We start from the raw sequence: 26,405 nt of genomic DNA on the forward strand, positions 1-26,405 counted from the left end.
ATCACAAACTTTCTAAAGTAATAAATTACAACTGGTTAATTGTATCTTATAGAAATGTAAGCTGTGTTTTGTATAGCCTTGATGAAAGAGTATATGGAGGAAAAATTTAAGGGAGTAGAATGCTCACAACTAAATGCAAATATGGAGTGCTTGCTATCAACGAAATATTTTCTGAACAATAACAGTAATATAATTTCAGCACATCAGAAGCTGGAAAAAGAATTCAACTTTAGGTGTGTTCTGTTTTTTCCAGCATCTCCTCTGCTTTCCTCTTTTTAGGTTCATTGTTTTCTAATTTGATTGTGCTTACTTGACTTTTTAAGAGTTTCTGCCATTCATCTTTACTAGAAGATGCCATCAAATCAGTAGCCTCTTTAAAATTGACTGAGTGAAAGTGGTTTTGTGGTTGAGTTGACTCCAGAGGCTTTGTTTTCACCTACAAAAGACCAAACACATCTACCACTGAAATCATTTTCTGAACAGTCATTAAAAAGAGTTTAAAGAAATTAAATTATCTGCAGTTATCTAATAAAGCTACTGCTTTTTTTTTTTTAACTCCTTTTATTTTTCCAATACTACCATAGTAATTTTGGTGCTTGAAAACTATCCATAACTATGTGTGTAGGCCTTTATGGGTCTGGCAAGATTGCTAATATATTCCAAGGATATATGAAAGGAAGGTCTTCTCTAAAAGGTCTTGAGATAGCATGGAAAGAAAATATGTTTAAAACAATGCAGATAAAAATCTGGTCTGTCTTTTACTCCCCTTTCCTTCCCAAACATGTCTATGGTTTCTATCTTCCTTCAAAGCCAGGAGGAAATTAAAAATGTTAACGGAAATAAACTGCCATATAAAAACTGCCTTTACTTCATGCTTCCTCTCATGCTTCAGAGCGCCATTGTTGAGAAAACAGGAAAAGAGCAGTGAGGTATTTGGAAGTTGGCATGTTTCCAAAGCAGTGTGTAATAATTTATACTAAAATACTTTTAGAAAAAAAATATAGGTTTTATATTTAAATTTTTCTAATTATATAATAATCATATGAAAGACAGTAATAAAAGTACAAAGAATCATTTATGATCTACTATCCAGAGATTGCTATACTTGGCAACATTTTGCTATTGTTAACAGCTAGTTTGTTCTATTTTTAGCATATTTGGTTATTCTATAGAATTTTATATCTTGTTTTTTCCCTTTGAGCCATTTCCTGGGTCATTAAAATTTCTTAGACAATTATCATTGACTTTAAAGTAGTCCTTTTTATAGGTATAGATGGAGTAATTTTACTGTCCTATTATTATCAAGCATTTTTTTCTTTTGGTTTTTGGTTCACATTTGGTGGCTCAGGGGTTACTCCTGGCTATGTGCTCAGAAATCACTCCTGGCTTGGGGGGCGATATAGGACACCAGGGGATCAAACCACAGTCTGTGTTAGGATAATGCATGCAAGGTATATGCCCTGCTGCTTGCGCCACTGCTCTGGCCCCTAAGCATATTTTCAATTTAGCCCTATATAAATACAATTTTAACTTAAAAAATATCATTAATGCTTTTAAAATAAGTACTCTCTTTGGCTTATATAAATTAAAGCTTTTGAATATTTTACATCATTTTTCTATATAGTCAAAAACAGTTTAGCATTTTCCTTAAAAGTCTTCTAAACCAGAGAGAAGCATGGCAAGTAAAGGTACTTCCCTTGCATGCAGATAACCTTAGTTTCATCCCTACCATCACATAGTCCCTACCGGGGTCACTCCAGAGCACAGTAAGGGATTATCGCTGAGCACCTCCAGGAGTAGACCAGTCTGGGACTAGACTTGTTCCAGTCCTCCTGCCCCCAAAATTTCTTCTAGGACTTTTTTCCCCCTCTTCTAGGATTTTCAAGGGCGGGGGATGAAGAAATAATACAATAGGTAAGATGCTTGCTTGCCTTTACAAATGCCTGACCTACGTCCAATCCCTGGTATTTCAAATGGTCGCCTTCCTCCCTTTTATTTCCCCTCAGACTGCCTGGAGTGATCCCTGAGTGCAGCCAACCAGTAGTAAGCCCTGAGCACACCTAGATATGGCCACGGGGGAAAAAAAGCATCTCCAGGAACTATTAAAGACAAATGAACTTTCTTAGATCATTTAAGGGAACTTTGGTTACAACTTTGAATTTTTCAATATCACTATAAATTTAGGTGACTAAAAAATAGACTACATAACAGTACTTCACACACTCAAAACAGGCTGGATTATATCTGTTTGATTTACACACTGTGACTTTTTCCTGCTGTTTTCCATCAACCTTAATTGTGAAAAATGGTGCCATGTTGCCCTCTTGATATTATTTTGGAGATCAGTTAGGTTTTAAAGCATCCAGATGCATACAGTTCTACAAATATCTGTAGAATTAGCTCACTAAGGTCGGCTTTGCAATATTTTTAATTGACTTACATGTTCTGTGGGAAAAGAAGAATCATAAAAAGTCTTTGCAATTGCATTCCTCTCTTCACTGGGCTCTCCCTTGAGATTCTGATGGATACTTGAGTTATTCAAAGTGTCAGCAGCTCTGTTAACGCTGGTAGTATCTGGTTGACAAAAAGGAAATGGCAAGAAATGAATTTATTCTTCAGGCCTTTATTTTAGGGGCTGGATTTGGTTTTTTTCAGACCCTACACTTATATATTAGAGAATACAATTTCTGTTCTTTTTACTTTAAGACTGATCTAATGTTGCACTTTTCAGTCTGATAACGAATTTTAATTATTGCTATTTTCTAAAACAGTGTCATTGAAATGAATGAAATGGCATAAATATCTAACAAAATTAAGAAAAATCTTATTCTGTTTATGCACTATCTACACATAAACATGTATTGAACATTTTAGTGATGCTGATTAATATGAAAAGTTAATAAACTAAAGGTCAGATGTATATAAAATGGGGTTTAACTTGGAGAAACTTCTACCAGAGTAAATGATTAGACAGCAGGTACTTTTACTGGGGAGTTTGTGACTATCCACAGTTCCTGAAAGATTCAATTTTATGCTAACTATATTTTAGTTACATTTAGTTTTAGTGTTTTGATGGTTTCTAACTTTATCCTGTTATTTCTGTGTGCTAAGCAAGATATCTAGTTGACTTTTGTTCCGCTCTGGGGTTACTCCTGGCTCTATGCTCAGAAATCACTCCTAGCAGGTTCCAAGGACCATTATGGGATGTTGGGATTTGAACTCAGATGCCAGGGACCAAACGGGGTCTGTCTCAGGTTGGCAGTGTGCAAGGCAGACACCCCACCACTGTGCTTTTGCTCCAGCCCTTTAGTTGGCTTTTAATACCCAGGATTTTTTTTTGGGGGGGGGATAAATCTTTTTCAATTTCTTTTTTAAAATTGATGTCTGAGACATGGCGAAGCTTTCCTTATAATCTTCATTTTATGGTTTATTTTGAAGCCACACCCAGAGATGGTAAGAGGGTCCTGGGTGTGAAGTCTATCCTCTACATGGTGTTTGAAGGTTTCTATTGTGGTTCTGGGGGTCAAGCCCAGGACTCAAACATGGAAAACATGCATACTAGCTCTTTGAGCCATTTCCTAAGTGTTGTAATCTGAATTTCTTTAAGGAGACTAAATGCATAGGAGCCTGACCATGCTTAAAAGATCTATCACTAACACAATTATGGTCCCTATACAGAGGTTAGGTGTACAGTAGTATACTTAGATTTGTGTGATACTGTTAACAGCCACATAACAAAATTACGAAAGTCCATAAATTTGCATATTTAACATCATTTAAGTTCTCTAAATTCTAAGAATGTCTTTAACAAATATGAGATTGCTAGATTTTCTTTATCAGAAATAAAAAATACACAGGTATAAACCTTACCAACATCACTGCATTAAAATAAGACTGAGATTAAGTAGCTTCTAATTAAAAAAATGAGTGACCTGGATTTATGGTGGTTTTGTCAGTTTTAAACTCCTTGATGAAGAGGACATTTTTAAGTTTGTTTTGGGCCACACCTGGCAGTGTTCAGTGGTTACTCCTGGCTCTGTTCATGAATCACTCCTGATGGGCTTGAGGGACTTTATGGGATGCCTGGGATTGTACCCACATTGGTCACGTACAAGACTTGCACCCTATATCCATTGTACTACCACTCCACTCCAGCCCTGAAAATGTTAATTTGTTTTGTTTTGTTTTGAGTCACACCCGGCAGTGCTCAGGGGTTACTCCTGGCTCTATGCTCAGAAATCACTCCTGGCAGGCTCTGGGGGACCATATGGGATGACAGAATTCGAACCACTGCCCTCTGCATGCAAGGCAAATGCCTTACCTCCATGCTGTCGCTCCTGCCCCCTTGAAAATGTTTAATATTTAAATCTGAATCTTGAGAAGGTGAAAAAAAATCCATTTGTATTTAAATAAAACCTTTCAACTTTTGCCCTATATATATTTATTTTCATATTTACATGTAGGTAAATAAAGTCACTGAATATGTTTCCACTTTTTTTTTTTTTTTTTTTGGTTTTTGGGTCACACCCGGCAGCACTCAGGGGTTACTCCTGGCTCCACACTCAGAAATCGCTCCTGCCAGGCTCAGGGGACCATATGGGATGCCGGCATTTGAACCACCAACCTTCTGCATGCAAGGCAAACACCTTACCTCCATACTATCTCTCCCGCTCCTCCACTTTTTAAACTAATTGATCTTTACCAGGTATAAGTAGACATACAATAATAAATAGTTAAAACTTAAATCCTATTTTCCTACCTGGTTCAATATTTTTCTTAACACCAGCGACACCATGATCTTTACAAACTGTTACTGAAACAATTTTATGTTTTCTGAGGAGTCTATTGATTTCTTTTTTAAGTAACAATAGAATACAAGTTGAAGTGTTCACAACTTGACTTTTAACTTGATTTACTTTTGACTAAGATAGGAGTCTAAGAAATTCACATGTACTGAAATTTTCTCAGTGTTTTTATCTGAAGTTGAAAGATCAAAGAGTGACCTTCCACTTCTGTTTATTAAATCTCCAGATGGCCTTATGTGAAGTGAACATGATTCTTCCAGCTGTCCTTCACTGTAAATTTTTCCTGAAATGATACACTTTAATAACTCTCCTGTTATTTAACAATGTATGTTGTCTCTCATTAACATTTTACAAAAGGAAGAGTTCATTTTTTGAGGATTCAGTACTCAGTTTCTCATCAATATGACTATTGGAAAATGATTTCATTGACATTTTTGTAGTAATAGCAGTTTTCCTATCTTTGGCTTGTCGTGTATGTATAATCCTGTTAGCCTGAAGATGGAAAATTGTTTCTAAAAACAATATCATTGTTTTCTAAATATTCAGAACATTTCTTCAGGGGTTTTTGGTTTTTGAACCATACCTGGCAAGCACTCAGGGTTATTCCTGACTCAGAAATCACTCCTGGGCCCGGAGAGATAGCACAGCGGCGTTTGCCTTGCAAGCAGCCGATCCAGGACCAAAGGTGGTTGGTTCGAATCCCGGTGTCCCATATGGTCCCCCGTGCCTGCCAGGAGCTATTTCTGAGCAGACAGCCAGGAATAACCCCTGAGCACTGCCGGGTGTGACCCAAAAACTAAAAAAAAAAAAAAAAAAAAGAAATCACTCCTGACAGGCTCGAACTCTATGGGATGTCTGATATCAAATCTGGATTGGCCATGTGGAGGCAAACGCCATACCTGCTGTGCCATCGCTATGGCCCCCCAGAGCATTTTTTAAATGGACTGTTTTGCATATCTTTTAGATTTTTTCCTTAAAGTTCTTTCTTCAGTACTTGAGTTGGGCTTCACCAACATAGGAATAATGTTAACTTTTTTTTTTTTTTTTTTTTGGCTTTGGCTTTGGCTTTTGGGTCACAGCAGGCAACACTCAGGGGTTACTCCTAGCTCTACGCTCAGAAATCGGTCCTGGCAGGCTCAGGGGACCATATGGGATGCCAGGATTCGAACCACCGTCCTTCTGCAATGCAAGGCAAATGCCCCACCTCCATGCTATCTCTCAGGCCCCCTAACGTTAACATTTTTATCAGAAAGCACTTTCAGATTATCGCTGAAAGCAGTAAATGAAATCATGAGGCTGACTGCTCAGGAAATAATTTAATTGAAGTTTCTCTGAAGTATTATGCAAAACCTGCTGAAAATCTGAAATTTCTTTAAGTAAAAATATGCAGCATTCACTTTTATTATTTAATAATCTTATGTGTTCTGTTTTATACTGTTTGCCTTCTAACATAACATTATTTGAATACTGTAAATTGTATTTTTTGACACTGAACAAAATCCTTTTTAATATGTAAAGATGAATATAAATCTGTTTTAGTTTGATTTGTAATTTCCTTCTCTGACATTTCTTGATTCCCTGGAAGCAATCTGACTTTTTCTTGAATAGTCAACTTCAGCTGCATCTTTATCATTTGTATTGAGTCATCTCATTAAAGATAGTATTAAATGATCTGTTACTTAAGTCCTCCATATGTACATCTAAGTGGTGAAAATCTAATTTTTAAATTCTTTCTAGGTATGTCTCTTCTGGTTTTATTGGTTAATCTGCCACAAAAATAGAGTTATTTGGTAATTTAAATTCTGAATACCCATTGTCTCCTATGCATACCTCATCTTTGATTTCTATATTAACCTGTTTTCTAAAAGCAGTAATATTGAATGAAGGTTTATCTATGACTAATTCTTTTTTATACAAAGGGTTTTGCTTAGAGAAATTTCACTTTGATTTTTCATCTTGTGTACCATAGTATTAATTTCCTTCATGGAGTGGTTCTCAGAAACCTATTTATCTGCCATGATGTGAACAGTAAAACTTTTATAAAAGTCTGATTTTTTTTAAATGTCTGATTTTAATAAGATTTCAAACCTATTTTATTTTAAAAATTTATTCCTAAATCATCTACAATTATTATAAATATAACACCAATTTTACCTAAAACTTGAGTTCCCTTTTTCATAAGCCTAGATTTAACATGCTAAAATTTAACTCCATGCTGAGTTTTTATTTTTTGGGAACAAAAGTGTTTTTAGTTTAAAATGGGGAAAACTAAGAATGTAGGAAGATGGTTTTTATTTCTGTAGTCTTTTGCTTCATTTATGATATGAAGTATAATTCCATATAAACAAATAATTGAGTACATAAAAATTTACCTTGAAAATTATATTCTAGTTTCAAATACTATCTAAATCTAGAAATTTCTAGCTGATTTCTTCAAGACAGATTTGTATAACTTTTATTCACCACCATGTAAATATTTTTAAACTTTAGAATGACTTTGGACAAGTATACAGAATATCTACTTAAGACAATAATCTAATTCATTGATTTTCAAATTTTTTTAAATATTTCAGAACTAGAATAAAAAGTTGAATTTAAAAAGCCTTTTCAGTCCAATCATTCTTTCTACAACATCTCCACCAAGTGGTTGTTGAGTCTAGATTTAATACTTAATCAATGCCTTTATTAAACAACTCTTTCAACATGAATGAATTAACTCATGAAAAAATTATCTTAATGGATACAAAGGATCATTTGAACTAAAAGTGTTCTAGATCGGGGTATTCATCAGAAGGTTGTTACTAATCCAGAGAATAGTCTGGATAGTAAAACAGTAAGGACAAAGTAGAAAGCAAAGAACCAATGAATAAATGGTAAGGAAGAAAGGCAGAAATATATTTTCTCTAAAAATATGAACCATAGGAATAACAAGAAGCCTGTGCAAGTGGAAAAGTGTTTCTCAAATTAAAACTACTATCCTTAAAGTAAAGATTATAATGGATAAACATTTCCCTAAATTCTAGCTCTTTGGCAAGTAGGGAGGAAGGATAGCTCACTGTGATTTTGAAAATATAATTTTAGGTTACCTTTTATAAGGATTTCTTCTTCAAATGGGCCTGCTCTCTTTTCCTCTTTTTCTTTGTATTCAGCATTGGAACAAAACAGCATAGTATTTTCTTTCTGTATTTCTTGCCCAGAGTTGTATTTTCCTGTGGTGTTATTTTCTAATTTTTCTATTGCCATTTCTTTATTTTCAGAATATCTATCTGGAAGAGTCTAGTACAAAATGAAAAACATTTAATATAAAAATAGGTTGCTGAAACTGTATATAACATTTGAAAAAACTGCTAATAAATTTCAGTTCAACCATTATCTAATTTCTTTTTGAAACTCAGATGACTTTTTTTTTTTTTTTTTTTTGGTTTTTGGGTCACACCTGACAGTGCTCAGGGGTTACTCCTGGCTTCAGGCTCAGAAATCGCTCCTGGCAGTCTCGGGGGACCATATGAGATGCTGGGATTCGAACCAATGACCTTCTACATGAAAGGCAAATGCCTTACCTCCATGCTATCTCTCCAGTCCTAACTTTTTGTTTGTTTTGGTGACACATTGATGACAATCATGATTTACTCATCACTGTGCTTGGAGGGGGGGGGGGTCACTGCTGGTGAGACTAGAGGACCATATGTGTTATCAGTTGACCATGTAAAAGGCAAGCACCTTAACTCCAGAACTGCACCTTAACTCCAGAACTATTTTCCAGCCTCTGCCAGAAGATGGTTTTGGTAACACACTTGGTGACACTCATGGCTTACTCCTCACTCTGTGCTTGGGGAGACTTTGAGGACTATATGCATTATCAGCTGACCATGTAAAAGACAAGTACCTTAACTCCAGAACTGTTTTTCCAGCCATCACCTACCACATATTTTTTCTTTGCTAAATGTAATATACTATTATTTATAACAAGATTATTTAAGTTCATTTTGTATAGGTAGCATATAAATACATTCATAAATATGTATATATATGTATACATGTATGTATATATGTATATTACCACATAGTATATCATTGAATTGTCCTTTATGGAAAGCAAGGTAATTCATAAAATGCAGATTATTTTTAGTGTTTGTTACTTTTATGTATCTTTAAGAGAATAAATCAGCATCCTTTTACTACTTCTGTTGAGCATGAGAGCACTGCTTTAGACTTTGGGATATACTAATCAAAATACAGTCCATTTATCCTCAAAACCTAATAGGCAACTTTAAAAATACAAATTAATTCTCAGGTCAATGGAAGAGATAGTATGTTCCCCAGACATACTATCAATTAATCTTTGCTAAAGGGGAAGAAATGCAAAATGGAGCAAAGAAAGCCTCTTTAGTTGGGACAACTGGTCAGCTACATGCAAAAAAGTGAACTCAGAATTCCATTTAACATCATGCACAAAGGTCAAATCAAAATGGATTAAAGACCTTGATATCAGACCGCAACCATAAGATAGATATATAGAAGAACATGTAGGTAAAATATTCCATGGCATTGAGACTAACAGCATCTTCAAGGAGGAAACATCACTGTCCAAACAAGTGGAAGCAGAGATAATCAAATTAAACTGAAAAGCTTCTGCACCTCAAAGGAAATAGTGACTAGGATACAGAGGAAGGCCACTCACAGATGGGTGAAACATTTACCCAATACCCACCAGATAAGGATATAACTAAGATATATAAGGTACTGACAAAACTTAACAAGAAAAAAACACCTAACCCCATCAAAAAATAGGGAGAAGAAATGAACAGACATTTCCTCAAAGAAGAAATACAAAAGGCACATGAAAATTGCTCCACATCACTAATCATCAGGGAAATGCAAATCAAAACAATAATGAGGTACCATCTCACACCATAGACACTGGCACACATCAACAAAGAACAAGAACAATCAGTGCTGGCAGGGATGTAGGGAGAAAGGAACTCGCATTCACTGATGGTAGGAATGCCATCTAGTCTAGCCTTTATGGAAAACAATATGGAAATTTCTCAAAAATCTGGAAATTGACGTCCCATATGATCCAGCTATACCACTCCTAGGGATATACTCTAGAAACACAAAAACAACAACAAAAATGCCTCATGCACACCTATATTCATTGCAGCACTATTTACAATAGCCAGAATCTGGAAGCAACCCAGATGCTTGACAATAGCTGAATGGCTAAAGAAACTGGTACCTATACACAATGGAATGCTATGCAGATATCAGGAAAAAGAAAGTCATGAAATTTTCCTATACATGAATGGACATGGAAACTATTATGCTGAGTGAAATAAGTCAGAAGGAGATAGACACAGAATAGTCTACTCATCTGTGAGATTTAAGAAAAATAAGAGTATTTTTTTTGCTTGCCGAATATTCGCAATAAAAAATCGCTAAAAGAGTATGTTAATAATACCCAGAGACAATAAAGGTGAAGGCTGGAAGGACCAGCCCAGGATATGAAGCTTACCACAAAGAGTGTTGAGTACAGTTAGAGAAATAACTACAACTATCATGACAATGGTAGTGAGTGAGAGAAGCAGTATGTCTGTCCTGAATATAGGCAGGGGTGGGAGAGGAAGGTTATGGGGGCATTGGTGGTAGGAAGATTACACTGGTAAAAAGGGTATTCTTTTTTTATAACTGAAACCCAACTACCAAATGTTTGCAATCATGGTGCATAAATATAGGTATTATAAAAATAAATAAATAAAAGTACAAATCAGGAACCCAAGTGGTAGCATAGGTAGTAGGGCATATTTGCCTTGCACCCAACTGACCCAGGTTTGATCCCCAGCATTCCAAATGGTCCCCGAGCTTGCCAGGAATGATTTCTGAGCACAGAAACAAAAATTATAATAAAATTAAATACAAATCATAAACTATTTTAGTAATTTACTTAATACTAATAAACAACTAATAGAACATACCTATAATTCTGAAAAAAAAAACCAACAACATTGACTTAAAGGGAGAGAAAAAAAAGTATGAGGCAGAGAGATGTATCAGAAATCCTAGAATAATCAAAATGATAAAATAATAATAATAAAAAAGTGAGTAAACTAATGAGTTACCAAGAGGACTTGGTCATTGACTGATCATAAAAGCTGAGAGAGGAAAGTCAAGATTAATGCACAGAATTCAGTTAGGTATCCAGGTGACTAGTAAATGTAATTCAGTGAACTAGTAAGCTGAAGTAACAACAGATCTGGAGGAAAATCTAAAAACAATATAAACCTGTTGAGTTTGAAGAGTTAAATAAGGCCTTAAGGTAGAGATGTCAAATGAATATTTAGAAATATAAATTTGGATCTTATGGAAGAAAATCAAACTGATATTTGAGAATACCAGGAGGGAATGAGAGCACATAAGATAGGACCCACCCAGCCTTAGAACCTATCTCTAACGTACATTGCGTCACTTCTGACATATCTTACTAATCTTAAATAAGTTGCTAAATTCAGCTCAAAATTTAAGGGGAGTTAATTAAAAGATTATGAATACCCTTGATTACTTAAAATCATCTTAGAGGCTGCCTTTAATACTTAAAATCTAAAATCTGTTGTCACTTATAATATTAAAAATAATGATAATTATATATTATGCATATAGTTCTTGGTTGCTGGTTGCTCAAGTAATTGTAATAACTTTTATTACCACCTGAAGAAAAAAAATCCCAAGTGCAGGGAAAAACAGATAATTACTAATAAAACTGGGGGGAAAGAAAATGGCATTCAAGCAGGAGATGGTATCAAATGTGTCAAAGAAATTGAAAATAGCAACTGGAAGTAGCAATCACTGCACAGTTGTGAAGCCAAACTGCCCAGTGTTAAGAATGAATGGGAGGCAAGGAAGAGAGTAAATACAGACCAGTCTTAAGAAATGTCTCAAAACAAAACAAAAACAAAAACAAAAACAAAAAAACAAAGAAATGTCTCTACAAGGGGAAAGTAAGTTTTTTTTTTGGGGGGGAGCCACATCCGGCGACACTCAGGGGTTACTCCTGGCTATGGGCTTTGGGGGACCATATGGGATACCAGGGATTGAACCCAGGTCTGTCTTGGGTCATCTTAGGTGCAAGGCAAATGCCCTACTCCTGCACTATCACTCCGGCACCCAAAGTAAGTTTTTTGTGGTTTATTTTGTAAAATGGGAAAGACATGAACATGTTTAAAAGAAAACATAATGACATAGTTTACAAAAGAAATTGATAAATGTGCCCTTAGTTTTGTCCCATCCACATCATCACCAAAACAATCTCCAAAAAGTACATTTGGGATCACAAGATGGTACAGTGACTAATGCATCTGTGTTCCAAGCATGGTACTATGAATCTGATGCTTCGTGCCCCCCTATGTACCATGTGCAATTGTGACAGCCCTGCTACTGTACCTGGCATCTTGTTGTCTGAGATTCCAGGCACAACAGGTAATTTCTAGCTGGACACACAGCTAGGTGTATGCAAGTACTTTATAGCTAAAAGATATAACTAGCAACAGAAAAATACATACAAGCACTTTGCCATGAGTGTGACCCTACTGAAGATTATAACTAGAATACTTGTGAATGTCACAAATACAATCCCTGAGAGTACCTCAAATGTGTGAAGACCACAACCAAAATGTGCAACCTCTAGTCATTACAATATTAACAGAAAGAAGGGGGAGGAGAAAAATAAACATGAAAACATAAACTGGATCACTTTATTCCCTTGCTATTTATTTATTTATTTATTTATTTATTTCAAGGAATGGGACTACCAAGCAGAATTAAGGGAGCTCTAAGGCCACTTGCTGCAATAGTCAATCAAGTCACAGTTCAATGCTCAGGCCCAGCAATCTTGTGCTGCTCATGTCCAGCAGTGCTAGAGACCACAAGGCCATACACAGTAGTACTCATACTCTTCCACCTTGGTAATACATAGCAATGTTTTGCGATCTCCAGGGCTATCCCCACCAGTGTTTGGGATCCATGAGGTGTCAGGATTATAACTCAGGTCTTCTGCATATAAGATATGTGTCCCTGGTCCCTCTCCTACTTTTAAAAGACCCAAAATTCTTGAAGATTCATCTCAAAAATGGGGTCTGTCACTTTAAAAGCAAAGTGTCCTCTCAATTAGGAACTCCTGTGTCAAATTGAGAAGTAGTTGACCTGAGTACATACAGTGGGGGTACATATAGAGTACATACAGAGAGAGTTATTGGTTGGAGGGATATTGGCTGGATTGTCTGAATGGCATTGCTGTAAGACATTGCCCCCCTTCTTACCTGTTTTGTCCGATTATACCTTTTACAGAAAAAAAAACCTGTTTACTTCTACTGGCATGGCTGGGAATCTGGGCAGACAGCTGGCCAACGGCCTCCAGGACTGACCGCTTAGTCCAGGAGACCAAGACCCCCCCACCCCCGCCACCGCCAGACAGGCCTTCAAGGCCAGGTCTGGCAACTGAGCTCTGGGGGGATGGGGAGGAGGGAAACTCCTCCCCCATGCTTTTTCAAACTGGAGAGGGTGGCTGCAGCTGGACCCAGAAGACCCCACATGCCAGGATTCCTGCTCCTCTTCTACTGGTATGGCTGGGAATCTGGGCAGACAGCTGGCCAAAGGCCTCCTGGGCTGACCACTTAGTCCAAGAGACCGAGATCCCCCCCCCATTCAAGACTGGCCTTCAGGGCCAGGTCTGGCAACTGGGCTCTGAGGGGAGAGGGGTAGGGAAACTCCTCCCCTATTCATACTGGACCCCCTGTGGTGTCTTTTCTTACTAATACTCATTACTTTTAAAGCATTATCTAAAAATGTTCTTTACTCTAGAGTCTAGATGGTTCCTAGGAAAGGAAACGGAATGCCAAAGATTTGGATGATAACACTCAAATAGATCTTTAAAGTCAGTCTTTATGTGGACGTGACTTTCTGTACTGACTCCAAGCCGAAATCACAAACAATTCATACATATATTGCATATAGCCCCTATCATGTATTGTCTCTCCCCTACCCCTGTGTCTCTTCTATCCCCTCATCTCCCAATCCGGATCCATTATCTTCCCCTAATTTAACCCTCTTTACCCTCAGTTCCTAACTCGGTAGGCACCAAGACTGACCTCCTGCCCCAAAAGACTACCTTCCAGCTCCTCAGTGAAAGACACCCTCTGGGTCCCCGTTCTCATGCCTCGGCAAAGAACTACAACCAGCACACCTGCTGACTCATGCTTGATGGCCCCTCTCACCCCCACCAAATCGTGGACTGTTGCATGATACAGGAATCAGCTTCAGCAAAACCCCCAGCTCAAGGACACTATAGGGTCCCGTAATGCCACAAAGCATGTCTCAAACTCAATTCCAAGGCCTGTGATACGAAAAGTACCTTGGCTTTTACTCCCCACAAGAATATATCAAAAGACCTACCATAATTGGGAGTCTTATATTGCCTATGGAAGCTCAATACCTGTATAATAATACATCTTAAGATGTGTATTTCTAAATATACAGGTAGCCTCCTCCACCACTTGTTTTATTCGAATACCTTTTCTTTTTAACTCAGTTTTATTTATTTGTTCTATTTTAATATATACATTTTTTCTCTATCCTTACCATTTTTGGTGCTGCTTGGTACAAAAAGCCTTGACTGGGATAAAAGCTCAGATCAAAACCAGACCACAGAGACTGTGTGTGCAGCCTGTCATCCTGACCCAGAATAGCACCAGTAACATAGTATGACACCATACGTTTTTGTATGGGCACAGTAAAAAAAGGGGAAACCATAGACACAGAAACAAGATCTTATCTTCTAGGAATAAGAACTCACACTTTTTATAGCAGAAGGGTGCCTCCCATCCTGAATATGTGTCCTGTGAATACAACGCAGTCTCCAGGAGATTGGAAAGTGTTAGTCCAATCCCAAACCCCAGATCCCAGACATAGAACTGATACAGCTCCGGGCAACACCCCAGGAACTAAGCTCCATTGGGAGATTTATAACACTGCTCTGGCACCAACTTGTGCCAGTTTTGATATGACAACGAGGAAAGGAAAACTTGACCTAAGACCAGGTTGTCCTATCACATCACCTAACACTAAATGGAAATCAGAAGAGATATTATTCTTTGAACTGTGAAAAATAAGAGCACCAACAACAGAAAACTGACTTTGACAACCGTGACTGAACAGAACCTACCTTGGGACCAATAAGGAAAACCATACCCTAGGCTGTAGCCCAGGACTCATAAAGAACAACAACAACAACAACAACAACAAGATGTTTTATTGCAGACACCCAAGTTGGACAACAGAGACTGAGCAGAACCTTTGGATCCATAATATCCTAGACTTCAGCTTAGGGACTGAACGAAAATAGGAAGCAAGTGTTACAGAAGACTGAACACAACAATAATGATGGATAGGAACCTCTAGAACCATAAAGACTCTATCCTAGACCCTGACCTATAACCCACGCAAATACCAAGATCGCTAGTTACAGTGGCTTGGTTTTCTCACACACAACTGAGAGGAAAGTTTCTTGGCATCACAAAAAAGCCTTTGGGATGGGGTAATGAGTATAGATGGAGCCAGGGGTTGATCCCATGATGATATGCTTCAAGGATGGAGAAACCCTGAATCTCTTAGGCCATGGGAATTCCCTTTCTTCCCCAATGCTTACTGTGCCTATGCAAAAAAAAAAAAAAAAAAAGTGGAGGGAACGCCAAACCCTGCCACTCCAGCACCCATACTTTTTCTTGTTTTGTTTTGATTTGTTAGTTTTTTACTTTATTTTCCTTCTCTTTTTTCTTCCACTTTTCTCTTTCTTTTTCACTCTTGTGGTTATTATTTGGTGATTTATTTTTATTTTTATTTGCCGGGTGCATTTTCTTTTCTTTTTCTTCCATTTTTCTTTTTCTTTTTTTCCTCCTTTCTTTTTTTTGGTAGTTGTCACCAAATTTTTTTCTCCCTTTTTTCTTATCCTTTTTTATCTCCAATGACTTGGAATGGATGCTCAATCTACAACAAGCTGTAAAGTGGAGACCAGTTGCACTAGCATTCTGGGGGTAATGGAGGGAGATACGGGATACATGCTGGGAACAGGAGTGGAGGGAGGACAGAACTGGTGGTGGGAATGCCTCTCATTCATTGTCACTATGTACCATAAATGATGCAGTGAAAGATTTGTAATGCACTTTGGTCACAATAAAAATTAAAAAAAAAAGAAAGAAAGAAAAAAACCTGTTTGACTGGAGTCATTCCTGGGCAACAATAGGAGGAATACGTGTTTGTTAGACAAAACAGTACAACTGAGAATAAAATTCTAGGACACAGTAGAGTCATGAGCAAAATCCACTATAGCCTCTATCATCTACCTTTTGTGTATCTTTCCAACCTCTTCCATGCTATTCCATCTACTTGAAATACTCTAAGGAATTATTTTCATTATTATTTTTAGGCCACACTCAAGCAGCTCAGGGAGTTACTTCTAGCAATGCTTAGGAGATCATGTAGACTATTGGAGATCATGGGGGCCAGAGAGCTAGCATGGAGGTAGGGCATTTGCCTTGCATGCAGGACGGTGGTTCAAATCCCGGCATCCCATATGGTACCCTGAACCTGCCAGGAGCAATTTCTGAGCGTAGAGCCAGGAGTAACCTCTGAGTGCTGCCGGGTGTGACCCAAAAACCAAAAAAAAAAAAAAAATTATAGATCAAACCAGGTTGGCCACATGCACAGCAAGTGCTCTACCTGCTATATTATAGGTCTGGCCCAGAAAATATTTTACTTATTAAATTTTATTTTTCATCTTTCCTTTCTAATTTGTTGTTATTGTTATTGCTTTAATGACCAAAGGTCATACAAACTTGACTGTAGCATGCCAGAAATCACACACTGTTGCGGTGAGTCAGGAACCAACCTCAGGTTTGCACCATCTCAATTGGGTAATTCCTCAGCCCATAAAATTATATTTGATAACTTGTTCAAAATATTTTGTTGTGTGTGGTTTTCCCAGACTGCCCCTTTCTTACTTGAAAGAGTTGATTGTTCCTTCCTTTGTGCCATTTCCATATCCATTGTGTCATATTTGAAAAATGCCATTATTTTAGGACTTTTTTCTCTACATCACAAATACCCTTCTACAAGGCTGCAAGTTACCTAACAAATCATGTTTTGTTTTGTTTTGTTTTGTTTTGTTTTGTCTGTTCAATTTTGTATCAACACCTGATGGTGTTGAGGGGAGCATGTAGTACCAGGTATCAAACCCAGGACTCGAGCAGAAGAAAATCTCTTTTTCACTTCTATACTGCCTACAGTGTGTGGCATATAGACAATAAATGTTTGTTGAATAACTAGAAAATGAGGTAAATGAACAAGTAACAATCACATGGCTAAATGTATACTCCTTATAAAAATTACATGTATATTAAAAGGGGGTTCAATTCTCTTTAAGAGAGTCTGTCGGAAGCCAGAACAGCAACTAAACCATTGGAGCACATAAACTGCATATGTTATATGCTGGGTTCTGTCCTCAGCACCAAAGATGGCATACTTCCCTGTAACATTCACTCTAGGAGTTTTAATACTTCTATTTTAGTCTCATATAAGTAATTGGTTCTGGCTTAGTTTTCCTGCTGTAATCTAAAAACCTAGATAAAATATACGAAAAATAGTTTTCAGACGAAGTGCTACATAAAGTGAGAAACTGCATTCTCAGGGTCAGAGAGATAACACAGTGAGTAGGGTTTTTTTGCCTTGTACACAGGTAAATTTCCCTTACCCCATAAGGGTCCCTGAGCTCTGCAAGGAATGATCCCTGAGTACAGAGCCAGGAGTAAGCCTCGAGTATTGCCAGGTGCAGCCCAAAAGAAAACTGCATTCTCTAACAGAAAGGAAGAAAATAAAATTACCTTGTAATAACCCTGCCTTCCTGCATGGAGATGCTATATGATCATTTGTACCTTCTGAGAGAAAGAAATTGCCTGCAGTAATTTCTCATCTCATAAATCAATATGGTCTTTATAAGTAAATCAGATCTTGGAGAGATTAAGGTAGCAGTAATTTGTGAGGCAAAACAGTAGATAAAATTGCTGTGCAGGGGTTAGAGAAAGAGAGTACAGCAGGTAAGGAGCTTATCTTGCACAATGCCAACCTGGGTCAACCCTGGGCATCTCAGATAATCCCCTGAGGTTACTAGGAGTGATTCCTGAGCAGCCAGGAGTAACCCTTGAGTACTGCCAGTTGTGGTCCAAAACTTAAAAAAAAAAAAAAAAAAAAAACTGCAAAGGGCCTGAGTGATAGTAGAATGGTAAGCATTTGACTTGCATGCTTACAACCCTGGTTTGATCCCTGATACATCATATAGTCCTCCAAGATTGCCAATAGTGACCCTTGAGCAGAGAACCAGAAGAAGTAAGCCCTAACCGCTGCTGGTGTGGCTCCCAACCCCCACCCCCAAAAATGAGTTGCTGTGCAGAAATGAACTCCAGATATCTGCATATTAGTCAGTTGTTGACTATTAAGCTGAATTTATATACAATGAAAATGAATTACCAGAGAACTGTGAGCTAAGAAATTTCCAAAGATCTTAGAGATATAAAGTTAGAGTTTTAACTAGACAGCAAAAAAAAAAAAAATCTATAGACATCCTAAGAAGTTCACACCTTTTCTAGGAAGAATGAATTAATCTTAAATTAAAGGTATTCTAGATTCACCCTCAAATTTAAAATTAGATCTCAAAAGGATGTAGTTTATTTATAATTAGTACCAGATTGCAACACTCTTTTTTTTAATATAAATTTTTATTTTGATCATAGTGGCTTACATATTGTTGACAATAATATTTTAGGTACATATTTACATAAAATCAGGGGGGATTCCCATCGCCAAATTGTCCTCCCTACACCTCCGTTTCTGTCCTACCTCCCTTTTCCTTTTCCCTCACCCCAGGGCGGCTAGAATATGTGGTCCCCTCTGTATCTAACCCACTACTTAGTAGTCTTGCACCTGTTTGGTCTTGATGCCTCCCTTATTTCCCCCTCTAACTGGAGTCAGGACTAGCTAGTTCAAGTTGCGTGGTTTTGTTTGAAGGAGAGAAAAGTAATAAACTGGGATAAGAGTCTAATACCCCGAAATTGGGCGGAGTCCTTCTAAAGGCTCTCATCATCAATTTGGGAGATGGAGAAAAAGAAGGTGAAACACTCCACTAGTACCAAAAGAAGTGTCAAATATCCAGTGAGGGCTCCAGCTATATCGATAAGCACCACACAGAGCAGACAAAACAAACAAACAAACAAACAAATAGAAAAAAAACAAAAACAAAAACAGACAAATAAAAATCACACCATGGTCTTGAATTGCGAAACATGGCATAGCACATAACGAAAGAGAAGAAGGGAAGAGAAAAAAAAAAGTATAATTGGGGACTACACTTTCAATAATCACACCCAAACAGAGAAATCGACCAAAATAGATTGGTAAATCAAAAATAATAATAACAATAATAAATGAAGGTAATATATATATTTATATAAAAAATAACCAAGGTTTTGTGCTTTTTGTATTTTTGTTTTTTCCCTCCTGCCCTGGCACAGTAAATATTGGGGTCATTCGAAAAAGAATTCACTTGGCCTAAGAGATATGGGGTTTCTCCGTCCTTGGAGCATACTGTCATGGGATCAACTCTAGACTTTGCTCAGGATCCTTTACTTTCCCGTTGGTGGTTTTTTTTTTTTTTTTTTTTTTTTCCCCTTTTTTTTTTGGTGTGTGGAAGACTTCTGTTCTGTGTTTAGAGGTCTCAGTATCTGCACAGATCCTGAGGTGGGACTTATGATGAAGTCAGTCTTTGTGGTTCTAGAGGTTCTGTTACCTCAGTGTCATTTTAGTCCATCTTCTGTGATTGGTGATCTTGGTCTTTGCACTGAACCTAGGGTGGCACCTAGGATAGCGTCTTTCTTTGTGCTTCCAAAAGCCCCATTCCGTTACCATTGTTTCTGCCGGACCTTTGGGACTGGGGATCATGATTATTGTGCAGGTCATAGTTCAAACCCTAAACTAGGGCTTTTTTATTGGACCCAAGATGTATACAGTCTGGTCGTGGATCTAGCAGCCAGTCATCTGTAAATCCCGATCTTGGCTTTTGGACCTACCAAAGGGTGCCAAGACTTCTGGTTTTGTCTTGTCGTTAGTTGGTAAGGTAGGCTAATCTGCTCTAAGGTCAAGATGTTCGCATTTTCCTCGTTGTCAGGATATCATGTTAGAGCTGGGCCTTGTTGTTGGTCTTGTCGTATTAAGGCCGTCCCGGATGGAGTTTGTTTCCTGGAGCTGTTGTGAAGAGCTGTGCCGTTTCTATGTCGGGGATCAAGGGTTCAAGGCTGGATGAATGGTATCTAATCACCTGAGGTCTAATTTGATTCCACATGACATATTTTCAAGGCAGGAGATATCCCTATATTTTAAACAACTATGAGTTCCTATCTCTAGTAGATAAGAGCTCTTTTTTTTTTATATGTAATATTTCCCCTTTACTTAGTGTGCCTTTGCAGAGGGAAGTGGTGCTACATTATAATGTCTGTGTATTCGTGGGTGGACTGATGGGATAACAGACACAGGTCACATACCAAAAAACGAAGAGAGAAAAAAAAAAGAAAAAAAAGGGGAATTACAAATGTATGTGCTCACAAATATATATGTAGGACGAACATTTAAAAAAGATAAATAAATAAATTAAAAAAAAAAAAAGAAGAAAGAAAATGAGTTAGCGAAATTTTTAAGGGACCAAAGTGGTGCAAAAGATTACCTTACATTTGGGGGAGGGCTTTTTTTGTATTAATAAAGGTTATTTATTAATCAGGCTGCCAAATCTCATTGCCCCTTCCATTCACCGCCCAATGCTTATTGAATACCTACTGCAGAGCCAGGGCCCCTGTTTGGTGTGTGAGACTTGGTGAGACATGCCAGTGTCATTTCTCTAAATAAAAATTGCCTCATGACATTTCTCCACATAAAAATCTCCAGTGGCTTTGATTTCTATATTGTTCAGTGAAATCGAAACAAGGTACAAAATAATATCTGCATTAGTATATTTGGGCAGATTCAAGATTGCAACACTCTTAAGAAGACAACAAAATAGAGAATCAGCAATGTAAAATACAAATTTTATAATTAAAAATTATTAAACAGGTTGGGACTTGGCAAATAGTTTATATTCATGTAATAGAGCATAAACCTAGCATGTGGGAAATCTGCAGTTTGATCCCAACATTACATGTCCCCTTTTGCTCTGATGGGGAGTTGATAAGACTCTCCCAAAACAGCTGAATGCGGCTCCTATAATTTTTTTTAATTACTATACAGCTACAGGAGAAAAAATAATAAAAGCAAACAAAAGTCACAGGGATGACAGAACTAGCAAACGAATTTTGAAAGTCATAACAAATGTTCAAATAATTAAAATGCAGTAATGGATACATAGATAAAATGAGGAGAAAAATGAATGTACAAAAATAGAAATTCTGTAAATAAAATATGTGCTATTTACAATCAGAGGTGGAGGGAGGACAACACTGATGGTGGGAATGCCCCTGGTTCAATGTCACTATGTACCTAAAATATTACTGTGAAACATTTGTAATCTACTTCGGTCTAAATAAAAATTATTTAATTTAAAGAAGATGTACTATTTAAACTTTTAAAAATTTGTTGAATAGGCTTACTAGATTTAGAAATTTTATTTTATTTTTTTTGGCTTTGAGGCCACACCCTCAAAACCTGTGTGTGGTTTTGAGTGACCCTACTCCTGGCTCCATTCTTAGAGCTTAGTTCTGGTGGGTTCAGGGAGTATATGGGGGGTCAGAGGTTAAATGTGGTCACATGCAAGACAAGAACCTTATCTGGTGTACTATCTCTCTGGTCCAAACTTAGACATTTTAGAATAAAAGATAAATGAACTTCACAACAAAACAATAGAAATAATCCCCAAAGTAGAAAAGCATAAATGCACAGGTCCAATAAATTTTTCAAATCACCAATAAAATATGGTTTAGTTTGGTTTTGCTTTGTTTTAGCACATCTGACTATGCTCAGAAATTGCCGTGGTTTTGTTTTGTTTAGCACACCTGACTATGCTCAGAGATTACTCCTGGCTCTGCACTCTGCGATCACTCCTGGTGGTGGTTGGGGACCAAATGGGATATCTTACCTGCCATTCTATCTCTCTAATCCCCCAAATAAAATATGAAGTCACATAAGTATACAATATAACTTGCATAAGAAGTCATAAAATCTTAGATACAGAAATAAAGTAACATATAATAAGAGTGGTTATAAACATATTTACAGATTGCTTGAAAGATGTCATGCAAACAAGATAGCCATAGCATATCTTCAAATTACTAAACGAAAAAATGTTATCTAGAATTTTATAACCAGTGATAATGCTCTTAAAAATAAGTAGAAAGAAATACTTTTTTTCCAGATAAACCAAGGCTGGGAGAATTCCTTACCAGTAAATGTTCATAAAAAATAATGTTAAAGAAAGTTCTTCCGGGCCCGGAGAGATAGCACAGCGGTGTTTGCCTTGCAAGCAGCCAATCCAGGACCAAAGGTGGTTGGTTCGAATCCCGGTGTCCCATATGGTCCCCTGTGCCTGCCAGGAGCTATTTCTGAGCAGACAGCCAGGAGTAACCCCTGAGCACTGCCGGGTGTGACCCAAAAACCAAAAAAAAAAAAAAAAAAAAAAAAAAAAAAAAAAAAAAAGAAAGTTCTTCCAGTTGAAAGACTATGACCCCTGATGTAAAGTTAAATCTACAAAAAGGATGAAGAGTATTAGAAAGTAAATTTGAGTAACATAAAAGACTTTTCTAATCGAGGGCCTGAAGGAATAGCACAATCCCTTAAAATGCCTATCTTATAAGGGTATCAGCACAAGTTCAAGACCCTGGTTGTCATCCCAAGTGCTAAGAATGACTCAGGCGCCTCTGCTATTGTAACCTGGTAGTTCTGTTGCCTACAATACCCAAGGTCATAGTGACTTCTTCTGCAGTGTAGTTACAGAGATGTAAGTAATACAACGGGATGTGACCATTGGTGAGCAGTGCAACTAAAAAGAAAAGTGAGAATCATGCCAGGAATTGCTCTCTGCTGAGCACCATAGTGACCGCAGGAAAGGATTACAATCATAAACTATGTGTTTCAATTAAGAATGTGATCCCAGACGTAGATCTGATACAGCTCCAGGCAACACCACCAGGAAATAATCTCCATTGGGAGATTTATAACACTGCTCTGGCACCAACTTGTGCCAGTTTTGATATGACAACGAGGAAAGGAAAATTTGACCTAAGACCAGGTTGTCCTATCACATCACTTAACACTAAATGAAAATCAGAAGAGGTATCATCCTTTGAACTGTGAAAAATAAGAGCACCAACAACAGAAAACTGACTTTGATAACCGTGACCATGACTGAACAGAACCTACCTTGGGACCAATAAGGAAAACCCTACCCTAGGCTGTAGCCCAGGACTCCAACAACAACAACAACAACAACAACAACAAGATGTCTTATTGTAGAGGCCCAACCTGGACAACAGAGACTGAGCAGAACCTTTGAATCCATAATATCCTAGACTTTGGCTTAGGGACTGAACGAAAACAGGGAGCAAGTGTTACAGAAGACTGAACACAACAACAACCACTATGGATAGGAACCTCTAGAACCTAGAGACTCCATCCTAGACCCTGACCTATAACCCGCACAAATATCAAGATCACTAGCTACAGTGGTTTGATTTTCTCACACACAACCAAGAGGAAACTTTCCTGGCATCACAAAAAAGCCTTTTGGATGAGGTAATGAGTATAGATGGAGCCAGGGGTTGATCATATGATGGTATGCTTCAATGATGGAGAAACCCTGAATCTCTTAGGCCATGGGAATTCCCTTTCTTCCCCAATGCTTACTGTGCCTATGCAAAAAAAAAAAAAAAAAGTGGAGGGAACGCCAAACCCTGCCACTCCAGCACCCATACTTTTTCTTGTTTTGTTTTTGATTTGTTAGTTTTTTACTTTATTTTCCTTCTCTTTTTTCTTTCACTTTTCTCTTTTTTTTTCACTCTTGTGGTTATTATTTAGAAATTTATTTTTATTTTTATTTGCCAGGTTCATTTTTTTCCTTTTTCTTCCATTTTTCTTTTCTTTTTCTCTCTCTTCTTTCTTTTTTTGGTAGTTGTCACCAAATTTTTTCTCCCTTTTTTCTTATCCTTTTTATCTCCAATGATGGTGGAATGGATGCTCAATCTACAACAAGCTGTAAAGTGGAGACCAGTTGCACTAGCATTCTGGGGGGAGGGGGTAAAGGAGGGCGATATGGGATGCATACTGGGATAGGGGTGGAGAGAGAACAGCACTGGTGGTGGGAATGCCCCTCATTCATTGTCACTATGTACCATAAATGATGCAGTGAAAGTTTTGTAATGCACTTTGGTCACAATAAAAAAAAAAAAGAATGTGACATGTAGCAAACATGTACAAGCACTACAACTAATGGAATACAAACATCAGTGACCTAGACTAAGTGAGCATCACAACCTGATATGTGACCCCTAGCAAGCACCACAGCTAAATATGCAAGCACCTCTGGTTATTATGGCTACAATAGCAACAATAAGAAAGAAAGAAAACATTTTTTTAACTTTTTATTTAAACCAAAGGGAGGGGATTACATTTTTTATGTAACACTACATTTCTTTCCTAGATAATTAACCATTTAAAAAATAACTATGAATTTCAGTAACTTTGAAATCAAAACCATAAATATCAACACTGTTGTCACCATGTTATCTAACCTATACCAAAGCTATAATAAAAAATACAGTGTTGGAGAGAGCAGTGGCACAATCGGTAGGGCGTTTGCCTTGCACGTAGCTAACCCAGGACAGACCAAGGTTCGATCCCCTGGCATCCCATATAGTCCCCCAAGCCAGGAGCGATTTCTGAGCGCCTACCCAGGAATAACCCCTAACTGTCACTGGGTGTGGCCATAAAAGCAAAAAAATAAATAAAAATACAGTGTCACATTGAGTTAAATTCTAATATACAATGATGTATGATGTATAAGAAAAACCTAGAAATTGATCAACCTAGTTTCAAAGACAGTATGAAGATACAATGGGAAAAAGTCTTTTCAATAAATATGTAAGCTAGCACAAATAGAAACCCATCTTCTAAAATAAGATGCTTATATTACTTTTTAAAGGTTGAAAAAACAGAGAACATAAATTAGAGAGAAAATTATCAATGGTAACCTAGTTTCTATTTTTTTTCCACATATATTCCCATTCACAATACAGACCAAGCAAAGGGCCTGAGTTGAGGAATATATGGGGGTGCATTTACTGTGCATCTATTCACTTTCTATTCAGTTGGTGTAAAGAACAGCCTATGGTAGGCACCAGGAGACCTAATCCTAATTTCTTTAACAGTTTGTACCCCCAACATAATTGAGTTTTACCTGAAGCTTCGTGTCTTCCTCAAAGCTTTGATGACATAATTCATTGTAACTTTCTTGTAGCTTTATATGAGTTTCTTTAAGTGAAGACAACTGTTTTTTAATTTCACTGATTTCTTCATTAAGTTCTTCAACCTAATAAAATTCAACCAAAATGTGCAGGTTTATGTATCTGAATGAAAATGCTTTATAAGAAATGTGAATCTTACAAATGTTAGGAGTTTCTTCTGCAGAATGAGCATGTTAACCGCTTTTTCTTGAAACAGTTATTCTCCTTATTCACTTTTTTTGTTTGTTTGTTTGGAGGCCACACCAGGTGATACTCAGGCTACAAAATTAACACGCAAAAAATCAATGGTCTTCTTATACACCAATAATAATAAAGAAGAAATGAACATTAAGAAAAAAAAACTCATTCACATTAGTGTCACACAAACTCAAATATCTTGGAGTCAACTTAACTAAAGATGTGAAGGATCTATACAAAGAAAACTACAAAACCCTGCTTCAAGAAATGAGAGGACACATGGAAATGGAAATACATGCCCTGCTCATGGATTGGCAAGATTAACATTATTAAAATAGGAATACTCTCCAAAGCATTGTACAGATTTAATGCAATCCCTCTAAAGATACCCATGGCAATCTTCAAAAAAGTGGATCAAACACTCCTGAAATTCATTTGGAACAATAAACACCCATGAATAGTTGAAGCAATAGTTAGGAAAAGGAATATGGGAGCATACAAAACAATAGTTATTAAAACAGCATGATATTGGAATAAAGACAGATTCTCAGATCAGTGGAATAGGCCTGAGTATTCAGAGAATATTCTCCAAACATACAATCATCTAATATTTGAAAAAGGGGCAAGAAATCCAAAATGGATCAAGGAAAGGCTCTTTAAGAAGTGGTGTTGGCACAACTGGTTATCCACTTGTAAAAAAGCTAACTCAGACCCCCAGCTAACACCATGTATGAAGGTCAAATCCAAATGGATTAAAGACCTTGATATCAGACCTGAAACCATAAGGTATAGAGAACACACATAGGTAAAACACTCCATAACACTGTGA

At 37.2% G+C, this 26,405-nt stretch overlaps 1 protein-coding gene and 1 non-coding gene across 2 annotated transcripts in view; both read right to left on the bottom strand.

The window, feature by feature from the left end:
• Nucleotides 1–229: 229 nt before the first annotated feature.
• CCDC73 (coiled-coil domain containing 73) overlaps nucleotides 230–26,405 on the bottom strand; it is a 75,026-nt gene continuing 48,850 nt past the window's right edge. Inside the window, 11 exon segments of the mRNA XM_049780697.1 lie at nucleotides 230–436; nucleotides 2,441–2,574; nucleotides 4,760–4,930; nucleotides 4,933–5,114; nucleotides 5,116–5,289; nucleotides 6,241–6,287; nucleotides 6,289–6,435; nucleotides 6,438–6,721; nucleotides 6,724–6,816; nucleotides 7,892–8,081; nucleotides 25,333–25,464. Of these exon segments, the coding sequence (XP_049636654.1) occupies nucleotides 230–436; nucleotides 2,441–2,574; nucleotides 4,760–4,930; nucleotides 4,933–5,114; nucleotides 5,116–5,289; nucleotides 6,241–6,287; nucleotides 6,289–6,435; nucleotides 6,438–6,721; nucleotides 6,724–6,816; nucleotides 7,892–8,081; nucleotides 25,333–25,464 (1,761 nt within the window).
• On the bottom strand, nucleotides 25,147–25,282 carry LOC126019439 (small nucleolar RNA SNORA51). The gene has a single exon (XR_007499146.1). It is a non-coding gene; the product is annotated as a small nucleolar RNA SNORA51 (small nucleolar RNA).

The sequence above is a fragment of the Suncus etruscus genome, chromosome 9 (assembly GCF_024139225.1).
Source record: "Suncus etruscus isolate mSunEtr1 chromosome 9, mSunEtr1.pri.cur, whole genome shotgun sequence".
Taxonomy (NCBI): Eukaryota; Metazoa; Chordata; class Mammalia; order Eulipotyphla; family Soricidae; genus Suncus; species Suncus etruscus.